The sequence below is a fragment of the Rhinolophus ferrumequinum genome, chromosome 10 (genome assembly GCF_004115265.2).
Source record: "Rhinolophus ferrumequinum isolate MPI-CBG mRhiFer1 chromosome 10, mRhiFer1_v1.p, whole genome shotgun sequence".
In the NCBI taxonomy this organism is placed as follows: Eukaryota; Metazoa; Chordata; class Mammalia; order Chiroptera; family Rhinolophidae; genus Rhinolophus; species Rhinolophus ferrumequinum.
This window is the reverse complement of record NC_046293.1, coordinates 41,249,151-41,260,582: the sequence shown is the minus strand read 5'-3', so window position 1 is coordinate 41,260,582 and position 11,432 is coordinate 41,249,151. Positions and strand designations below refer to the sequence as shown.

At 36.2% G+C, this 11,432-nt stretch overlaps 1 protein-coding gene across 9 annotated transcripts in view; it reads right to left on the bottom strand.

Annotated features, from left to right (window-relative positions):
- Positions 1 to 11,432, bottom strand: part of BICD1 (BICD cargo adaptor 1) — a 177,816-nt gene that overhangs the window by 41,224 nt on the left and 125,160 nt on the right. For all 9 annotated transcript variants that reach the window (XM_033117934.1, XM_033117929.1, XM_033117928.1 and 6 more), the window contains exon 4: positions 5,809 to 6,234. In XM_033117934.1, coding sequence (XP_032973825.1) covers positions 5,809 to 6,234 — 426 coding nt within the window. The remainder of the gene's footprint in view (positions 1 to 5,808; positions 6,235 to 11,432) is intronic.

Genomic DNA, 11,432 nt, shown 5'->3' with positions numbered 1-11,432 from the left:
AGAGAGACTTGTTGAGTTAATTATAATTTTCTATAGTGACTAAGAATAGTTGCCTTATTTCTCATTTTACAATCTTCATCTTCTATCTGGAACTGCGGATTTTAGTTTTCATAGTAGAACTGGTTGTTTTGCCAGATAACCTGACTGCTAAATTTGTAAACTGTTTAATCATTGTAAGTATACAGTATATCCTATTATTGTTGCTCTTATGCCCCATAGAAATTATTTTTAATTTCACTGAAAGTTTACCTTTTCAATAAATACATTTATGCATACTGATTCTTTTGTGAAGGACCAAAAAAAAGGATATCCAGAATTTGCACGTGGCCCAGCAATTCCACTCCTAGGTAACTACCCAAGAGATTTAAAACCTATGTGTACAGAAAAACTTGTATATGAATGTTCATAGCAGCATTATTCATAATAGCCAAAAAGTTAAAAAAAAAACACCTCAAATCTTCATCACTGATAGATGAATAAATAAAATGTGGTATATCCATACAATGAAATATTATTTGGCAATAGAAAGTAATGAGGTACTTATACATTTTACAACATGGATGAACCTTAAACATGCTCTGCTAAGTGAAAAAAGTCACATATAAAAGACCACACATTGTATACTTCCATTTATGTAACAGGTCCAGAATACGCAAATCTATCAAGAAAAAAAGGTAAATTAGTGGTCACGTGAGGTGGAGGGTTCCAGGGAAATGGGGAGGGGCTGCTAATGGGTATGTTGTTTCTTTTTTGGGGTGATCAAAATGTTCTAAAATTGGCTGTGGTGATGGTTGCACAACTCTGTGAATATACTAAAAAATTGGATTATATCCTTTAAATAGGTGGATTGTATGGTATATGAATTATATCTCCAGAAAGTTCTTAAGAAAATCTATGTAGATTCTTCCCCTGATTGCTGTGATTACAAATGTTCCTTTTAGGTTCACTGATATATAGTAGAAAAGTAAGGCTTCTGTGAAATGTATTTGCCAACAGAACTATAAAGGTAGTCTTTAACTATAAAGCCTGTAATATATTTTTTTAACTACTTATGTTACCAACTTTGTACTAGGAAATTGTATTTGACACATTAAATTTTAAAAACCAGGAGCAGACCAATCTTGTTTTAATTAATTTTACCCCATAAATATTCTGTGTCTTTGTTAAGCATAGATAACATTTGATTTATTTGACTCTGTGCAGCAAGTCCACTCACTAGGTTTTTGACTTTGAGCAAATTATATCTATCTATCTATATATCTATATCTATCTCTCTATATACCTATATCTATAGATATATAAAGAGAGAAAGAAAGAAACACAAACTGCTTTGAACTCTTACAGCTCATTTAGCAAATTGACCACTTACTATCATTATTGGAAAAATTAAAACTGCCTTTAACAGAATGGCTCTAAACACAATATGATTATTTCTTCCACATCTAGAGGATATAATAAAACATCAATTTCGGCTTTACAGAAACTGTTTTCTCACATTACATGTGACATTGTGTATCTAGTGTGTTGCTGAAAAAAAAATCCAAAGAGTTTTCTGCAGCTTGGTTTGACTCTCTGTGATGTGAAGTTAAACAGAGGCTATTTATCAAAAGCAAAAATTTTAGCACAAGCATAGACTCCTTTAAATAGGTTAAGTAATTTAGTTTTTCCAAACAGGATCTGCTTTTTTCATTCTAATAAAACTGATTAAGGTACTTGACTGTCACTGGAAAATGTCAGTTATAATCTATTGGCAATAACTGAGTCTTGAGGGCACCAAAAAGCCAAAATAATTTACCCAATAATACCCTGAAAAATTTCTCTTAGTGAATAAAGAATGACACTAATTGAGTTGTTCACTCTCAAGGTCTATTTTCAAGTTTATAGGGACTCTTAGATGAATAAAATGTATTTTCTTATATGTATTTTTCATATGTATGTGCATATATGTATACAGAGGGTGCCAAAAAATGTATATACGTTTTAAGAAAGGAAAAAACTATATTGAAATTGAAATACTCAATATGTACCGATAACAAAAGATGAATATAAGTCATGTGTATACATTTTTTTGGCACCCCTGGTATATCTTAATTTATTTACATTTGTGTTATGTGAAAGTTAGCATAATTGGCTAAATTGAAAACATTTCTGTAATTTATTCTATACACTAGGAAGAAATATAGTTTAGTAAAATATTCACTTTGATTTGCTCTGTGAAAAAAGCACCCCCTAATTTAGACATAGACTTATCATCCCTTGCCTTTTCCTAAGCTTGATGTATTGACTGTTTTTTTATAAAGTGAAAGCGGCAACCTTCTTGACACCTCAAAAACTGATGGTAGGTTCCACTGATAATAGTAACATAAAATTTTGTGACCTATGCATGGCTTCATATTTACCATCTCATTCATTCTTCACAACTCTACAAAGGAGGCGTGGGATGCTCACTGAGATAGAAAAACCACAGGCAGTCAGGGACATGGCCACGGTGGAGGGGATTAAGGCGGAGACCGTAACACAGCCCGAGGAAATAACTCTAATAGCTCACAAAGCCATTCAAGCTGCAGAGCCCGCCAACACTCTCAGCTCAGGTGTAAGGGGTGGAGGGGAGCCAATCAGCTTACAGAGCCCACCAAAGTTAACCGCCCAAACCACCCAAGTGCAGGAGACCAATCAGCTATGACTCAGAGACATTATCGTTCCTAGCATAGCCCTGTTGGGTAGGTGGGTGGGTGGCGGGTATTTTATTTTCAGATCCCCCCTCTCTCCTGAGAACTTTTTCTCTTGCGCTTTACAATAAAACTGTACTGCTTAACCCTTGCCTCTCTGGTCTGCATTCTCATTCTTCAGGTACGTGAGACCACGAATCCTGGGAACACACCAGACACTAGGATCCTATATCATCACCATGGTTACAACAGAATTATCTGCAGATTGTATACCGTACAACACTAGGGAGCACTACTTCAATTTTAGTTGTCGTAGATTTTTATATTTATTATTATCATTTCCCAGCAGATGGCAGTATGATATCCTGAGGAAGGACATCTGGTTTTTTTTACCCTAATGCCAACAAAGGCCTTGCAGAGACTTGTAATGGGGCTAATTTATTACCTTCCCCTTTATGAATGCCATTCAGAAGTGAAGCAACTCACCAAACATTCCTGAAACCGAAGGCAGAAACAGATTTTTTTTCGTTTTCTAACCACATAAGAACTTCATTTTTTAAGTATGACTTTTCCCTTAATTCAAGCTAACATTGTTCAGTCTAACAAAGCTATGATTTAGTTGCTTTCTTTCAACCAGATCCTTCCACCTTTATACATACTGCACATCTAATCCCTTAACGATTAAACCCTTAGGACAGTAGGCTCTGGTCATGTCAAATTCAATCTTAAGTACGTATAATGTTGCAGGTCTGTCGACCATGACAAAGATACAATAAGCAGACCCCAAACTAGAGCAAAATTTCTGTCCAGCTAAAGATTATATTTTGACCTCAGCTATATTTTAGCCCTGGAACTGTGAAAGCGGAACGACCCCAGCGACCATATATATCCTCACCACACCAGACAGGACAACTCCATGGCTGACATCAGGTCCCTGATGCAATGATCAACTACCTCCTCCCCTAATTCCAACGAAGCAGAGCCCATGATCCCATTTGCTACCATGACTAATGATTTTTTCCCTATATCATCTATTCCCCACAGGCCATCAAGGAACCAGGTCTCAGAGCACCAGCTCACCTGTGTCTCCTGGCTTGGTGCCAATTCCCTCAAGAAACCTTTCTTTGCTGCAAACTCCTGTTGGTGTCTCATTTGGCTTGGATGCACTCAGGAAAAGGAACTCCTTTAGTTCAGTAACTTTTCGGAACCAGATTACCATGTTTCCCTGAAAATAAGACCTAGCCGGACCGTCAGCTCTAATGTGTCTTTTGGAGAAAAAATTAATATAAGACCTGGTCTTATTTCAGTATAATATAAGACCTGATATAGTATAATATAATATAATATAACATAATATAATACCGGGTCTTATATTAATTTTTGCTCCAAAAGACACATTAGAGCTGACGGTTCGACTAGGTCTTATTTTTGGGGAAATGCGGTATGCAGAACTTAGTTAGGTAAAAGTCTATATGAAATTCATTTTCTCCTGGTAGCCAGGCCCTCTTACGATGATTCAAATTAAATATTGTGAAAACCAAATTCTCTTTTAGACGCCAAAAAACCATGCGCAGGTAAAGTGCAAGAGATGTTGACTCTTGATGTAGTATTAAAAATAAACCTTATAATAAATTAACTTCATTGGCTCTCTAGTCTTTTATGTATTTCTGCTAATCTCAGGTTTTAGTCATCATTTCTGTAGAGGTAGAAATAAGTGCTGCTTGCTGTAAAAATAAATGACTGCCAGAGTCTGAACAGCCTCTAATTATCTGCGATAAGCCAAGAACTTTGGAGAGATAAGCCTCAAACTTTATCACTGAACAAGTTGTTGAACCAGATTCCTGGTTCAATAGATTTGTGTGGAGCCCAACAATTTGCAGTTCTGAGAAGCCCCCAGGTGATGAGGACAGCGGTGATGCTGTTCCTCAAACAAGATTAGCACTGGATTAAGGTATGTCAGGAGGCAAGTTGTACAATGAGATCAACTTAAACCTAGGACTTTTCACAAGACATTTGATTGGAAGATGCTAAAAATGTAGTCAGGCCTGGCTTATGTTTGAATAAGAACTCCTTGTTTCAGATTTATACCTGTGCTGTATTTTTCATCATATGGTAGCCTTGCTATTAGGTTGATGCAAAAATAATTGCGGTTTACAACATGGATTGATCTAGAGAACATTATGTTAAGTGAAATAAGTCAGACAGAGAAAGATAAGTACCATATGATCTCACTTATTTGCGGATTCTAAAGAAAAGAATAAGTGAATGAACTAATCAGAAACAGTTTGGGAGACAATGAGGAAAAACTGAGGGTTGCTAGATGGGCGGGAGGGGTGGGGGGTGGGGGGGAGGGTGAGGGGATTGGAGGGCAGTCGGTGACCACAGGATGGCCACGGGGTTTGAAAATTAATCTGGGGAACGTAATTTGGTGGTTACCAGAGCGTAAGGGGGTTGGGGGGGGATGAGGGTGAGGGGGATCAAATGTATGGTGATGGAAGGGGAGCTGACTCTGGGTGGTGAACACACAGTGTGACTTATGGATGATGTGATACAGAATTGCACACCTGAAATCTATGTAATTATACTAACAATTGTCACCTCAATAAATTAAAAATAAATTAAAAAAAATAATAATAATAATTGCGGTTTAAAAGGTGAAAAATAATTGCAAAAACTGCAATTACTTTTGCACCAAACTAATAGTTCGCCCATAGAAAGTCCTTTGTGTCTTTAAAAGCTTATTGTGTGAAGTTTAACCATTGTTCTTGAAGCTATATAGTTTTTTTGTGTGTGATGGAAAAGTTCATTTTCTGTCATTTCACTTGTGTATAACGTCTTTGAATTCTTTTGTTAGTCATACATGCATCGAGATGCTTTCTGCCTTTTCTCCCTTCATACCTGAGTGCAATCTAATTTGTAGCGCTACAACATAAATTTCTTAAAGCAACGCAAATGAGAGATTTATCTTCAACACCTCTTCCATTGTGTCCTTCTAAAATATTGCACTAAAGTTGCTGGTTGAAGCAGCAGTATTTTAAAAAATAATATGGAGCTAAAATGTGAGAATAAGAAATCCCACAACATGCTGCCTACAACCTGTTAAGAAATTCACTCTAATATCCCTAAACAAAATTCTTACCTGCATAAGTTGCTGCTTCAATTTCTGTATTTCTGAAATGTTCAGCTCACTGAATAAGTCAGAAACAGGGTGTAGAGACTCTCCTTTCCTTAAAGTGGGAGTCCGATAGTCTCCATTCAGTTTCACAAGAGGTCCATGGATATGTCCATTCATTTTGTCATCATTGTTTGGTTCACTCCCTTCCTCAGCAAACTTGAGTCCATCTACCGAGATGCTGATATGGTTATCATTGAGCGTGATGTACTGAGAGAGCTCCTTCCGCAAGTTATTCTTTTGCTCCCTTTCATTTTTCAAGGTCTCAAGGGCTTCTTCCAGTTGGTGCTCAGCAATCTCTTTCAACCGGATGGCATCTTCCAGCTGGCTGTTCAGCAGCACCGTCTCCTCCTCAAATCGCTTAATCTCATGCTTTAAGCCTTCGTATTCAACCTGAATCAGACAGGATAGAGAAGATTCATAAAACTAAAATTTGGGTCTTATAAAACTGCCATTAGACACTCTATGGAACTAATCATTAAAAAGAAATCAAAACAATAGTCTACAAAATTAGTCTAAAAAGAACATAGTATATACACCCTTAAGGTAACACAGGATGGTTTCTTTAGAAGATATATATATATATATATATATATATATATATATATATATATATATATGAATTCACTTCTTAGAGATGAAAAAGATGTCTTAGAATTTCTTTTATGGATTCCAATGGTCAAAAGGGGGCACTGTTGGCCTAATAAAGCAGGGATTTTTGTTTTGTTTTGTTTTATAATCGTTTATGAGCCTATTCACAAGCAAGAAAAGCTGTTATCATCACTATTACTTTGTTTTATTTAATTATTAATAATGAGGACATTTTTATACCCAGAGACAAATTACTTAAAGATCACAATAAGAATGTAATCTCAATAAAATATGTTTAAGAGTAAGATGAGGAAATAAAGAAAAATTTTATGTGCTTAAGGGTAGAATCTGGAATAACTGTACCAACCATTCAATAACAAATATATAGATAGATAAATATTGTTATCAATGTAGTATTCATTTGAATTATGTCAAATAAGAGCCTGTTCAAATACCCTCTTGGCCATGAAAGCCCAAGGGGGAAAGAGATCTCTACTCTAAACCAACATGCCTTCTTTGGGGCATGGCACTTATCATATGGCACTTTTCAATAAATATTTTATCGCCACAGCTACACTGTAATCTCCTTAGAAAGAGGAAATACTTTGTATGCATGTAGGTGCCTCTCAGAGTGCTTCACTATGCTTCTTCATTCTAATTTTTTCAACAGAAGTCTGCTCTGCAAGAAGCATTTGCTAAATAAACTGTTGTGAATGAAAAAATAAACTATAAAAAGTAATATGATGGGGACGGCTGATTAGCTCAGTTGGTTAGTTCGCAGTGCTCTTAACAACAAGGTTGCCAGTTCAATCCCCACATGGGCCTCTGTGAGCTGTGCCCTCCACAACTAGATTAAAACAACTACTTTTAAAACAACTACTTGACTTGGAGCTGATGGGTCCTGGAAAAACACACTTAAAATATAAAAAAAAAAGTGTGCATGTATGTGTGTGTGTGTGTGTGTGTGTGTATATATATATATATATATATATGTAATATGTTAAGTCATATTAAATACTAATATAAACTGTATTTAGTTTTAAATTTATTTGTGTTTATATTAAACTTATATTTTAAAAACTAAAAGATTGGGATCATGCACCATTATCATTTTCATATATTTCTATCCTCCCCCCACAACCTTCTTCACATAAGTTCAATGCAATGGCTTGTCTGGCGCACGTTAGGATAACAGTTTTCGATATAGGTTTAGCTGATGTAACAGAGACCTCAATAAGAGTAACTTAGTTGAGACAGAAGCTTGTTTCTCTCTCATGTAACAGTATGGAGATAGACAGTCAGACTAATAGATATCTCTGCTCCATGATGTCTCAGAAACCAGGCGCCTTCTATCTTATTGCGCTTCCTCCTATTCTGGTCCACAGGGTCTAAGGTGGCTTGCCATCTTGATCATATTCTAAGCAGTGGGACAAAGTAAGGGGCACAGCCTCTCCCTTTAAGGACATGTCTCAAAGGTTGCCCATATCACTTCTCCTCATATCCCACTGGCCAATACTAGTCCTAGGACACTTTGTTGCAAGGGAGGTGAAGAATATGTTCTTTACTCTGGATAGCCTAGTGCATAGTTAAAAATTAGGTAATACGTGGGAGAAGGGAAGAATGGATACTGATGGACAAGGAGCACTCGTTTCTATACAGTGTTAATAGAAATTCACAGGTCCATGATAGAATCATTCAAAAGAGTCAAATTATGGAAATCGCTTGGGATAACAGAGTGTTACGTCATGGTTTCTTCCAGGCCTGCTAATATACTATAAAGTCCTTCTCACCTTCTCATTTTCTTTCCCTGGACAACTCAACACATCTGGTTACCAATCTTTCCTAGTATTTCAAACAATCCCCTGACTGCCTCCGGATTGTGAGATAGCTTACATTGGTAGACATTAATTTAGTTTGCATTGTAGACCTTTTATTCTTTAATCCTTGTTAAACTGATGGCTTAGACTAGGGGTTGTCAAATATTACTGTGTCTTCTGGATGAAATTCAGCTCATGACCTACTTTTTGTAAATAAAGTTTTAGTGGAACACAATCACACTCTTTGGTTTACATGTTACCTATGGCTGCTTTTCACACTACAACAGAGTGGGGTACTTGGAAGAGAGACTATATGGCCTGCAAAACCTAACATATTTATTCTCTGGCCCTTAAAGAAAAAGTTTGCTGACTCCTGGGCTAGACTTGAAGTCATTGATTTAGTTTGTATTGTAGGTTTTATGTTTTTTGTTTTTTAATTCAGTGGTTCTTATTTAATTGGTGGTAGACTTCCTATAAGACCTAATTTCTTTCTATCTTGGCAGCTCTACTGACTCCACTCACTGGTCCAAGCTCCTAGTATTTACCCAGATGTTTTGTGTTTCTCTGCTTAGGCAAAGGCTGACATCTGGAAAACTCTCATTCATCCTTCAAGACCCAAGTCAAGAATGTAATCCTAACTCCGAAGTCTCCATTGACCCACTTAGGCAAACAGCTCATCCCTTTCTGGTGCCATCATTGTAAGGCTATATCATATGATTAGAGACCCAGAAAACTGGATGCACCAGGAAACAGAATATGAAGACACTTAAAAATTGGTACTTAATATTTTAAAAATAGCATCAAACTAGTCACCATGAGAAAAATTAGTACTTTGTTGGGATTCCTTATAGCAACTTCATAGTTTAGTAGCTCTTTTTATTTTTAACTGCATGAGGGTTGGGAATAGATTCCATAATTTTTTCAGAGTTAGGAACGCTAAAGATTTTAGTATATGTGCTGCCGAAGCGAGCACTGGAACTCTAAAGATTTTAATCTGGCCCTGTATTGCAAAACCTAGCACATAATTTTAATATGCAATTACATGGATGGCTATGAGTTTATTACCTGCCTTTCCTACTGGAACTATAAGTTCTGTGAGCCACTGGCCATGCCTTTTGTCCTTAAAAAAGTACATGAACTCACAGAAAGATACCCTTGAAATACTAGTTAAACAAAAACAAACAGAACTAAATATGTTCCTTAGTGCTTTTATGATATTATTACCTGATCTAGAAATGCATCCTTGGAGGAAATGTTTTTCATAACAGAAGTATAATTGAATTATTTATTTTAACAAGGGTTTCTAAATGCTTAAATATTTGAGAGCGTTAGTTCAATATATGAGATATTAGGGACATAGAATTTATTATTTCTCCCCTTCTCCCATCATCACATCTCTAAAATTTAAAACTAATATAATTTCCTGCCCTATATCTGGGACCAGGCAAATTTTCCTGTCCCTGTGTTTATTAATACTGGGGCCAGGCATGAAAAAGGTAGCTGCTTACAGGAAATACTTGCTCCTGGAAGATGAAACCAACTAAAACTGTTTCCCCAAGACTCATGTCAAGACCCTCACTTTGTTGTACTTCCCAACTCAGAACTATTATGTCATAAACTCAGTCTATCCAAACCCATTTCCCACCAGGCAAAACCCAGTCCAGATCCCAAAATCCTATGAACACCCTTTCTTATATCTCCCATTTTGAGACAATACTAAGGATCTGTCAAGGTGGTATTTTACGCAAGAGGTCTAATAAACAGCTGTGCTTCATCAATGGATTTTTCTGGTGGTCTGTTTGGGGAACTGACAGTTGACTTGACCTCTCTTATGACTGCTATTTCTTCCTACACTTCTTTCAGATACTCTTGTTTTAAAAAGTATAAGGGTGTAAAATGCATTTATAAGGTTGGACCTGATTTTATTTTGGACACAGAACCAAATCAGTACATAGAGGGAAGTGGCTAAAGTTTTCAGGCAACTCTTCGCTATTCTAATACATTTCATATTTAGGATCACATTGGTTTCATTAATTCAAAACCAATAATTGGTTTTATTAATTATAATAATCTTAATTTTTAGTTTCCTCTCTAAGTTGAAGAGTAAATGTAAGAGAAACTTAAAAGAAAAAAACAATTTATTCATTAATTCACAAGTATTTATTTAATGCCTTCTGTGGGCCAGGCTCTCTTCTAGGTGCTATATCATAGTGGAGGGAGATGGAAAATAAACAAACCAATACACAGAAACTATAAAAGAAGTAGGAAGTGCTATTTAAATAATTATTTAGAAAATAATCAATAAATGGCTAATGGGAAATGAAATTTTAGAAGGAAAGAATCTTCTAGTTCTTTGAGCTAAGCATTTTACTATGCTAGTAGCTTTGCTGTTTAGAGAAACATCAAACCAGACTGGAGGAGTATATTTTGCGTAAGGAGCTTCAGTACAAAGCAACATCCAGACCAATTTTGAGGTTGAAAGCCAGCCATCATCATCTGTTTGAAACAATCTATGGTATTTGTACATAAAATATTATATTGAATACTTCATTAATCAGAAAAGAATTTATGATGGATGCTAACTCCTGTAAATAAAGGCCAACGGTAGGTGTAAAAAAACAAACAAATCAGCATTTTCTTAATTGTGAGACTTGTGACACTACAGTGCACCCATTTGTCAGGGAGTAAGCCAGAATGGCCCTTTGTGTGGAAAATGATTTCAAATTAATTAACTAGACTCTTAACAGGGAAAATTACCATATTGCATCCAGAAAATAAAATTAAAGGGATGTATACATTTTCCTGTTTGTTTGGCTCTTTTTCAAATTTCTGAGTTAGGCGTTTGCTTCCCATGTTTTAATTACTGCGGGAAGGGCATGGGTAAACTGTAAACAACCATCAGCCAGACTGATGGTACAAACTCCCACAGAAACAGCATTTGGGTTAATGAATGCTAACAGGGTACATTGGCAGTCTGTCAAGAATACCTAATACTGGCCTACATTAACCTCCTGAGTAAATTGGTCTACCACATGCAGTGATGGGAGACTCTACAGCGAGGCTGTCTGGTTACACTCCTGTTTGTGCAGAGAGCAGTGAGGATTTTCAGGAATTGGGAGGAATGACCACTTCAAATAATTGCACTTCAAGTAAATTTGCTTCAAGTCCTCTACATTCTTCATC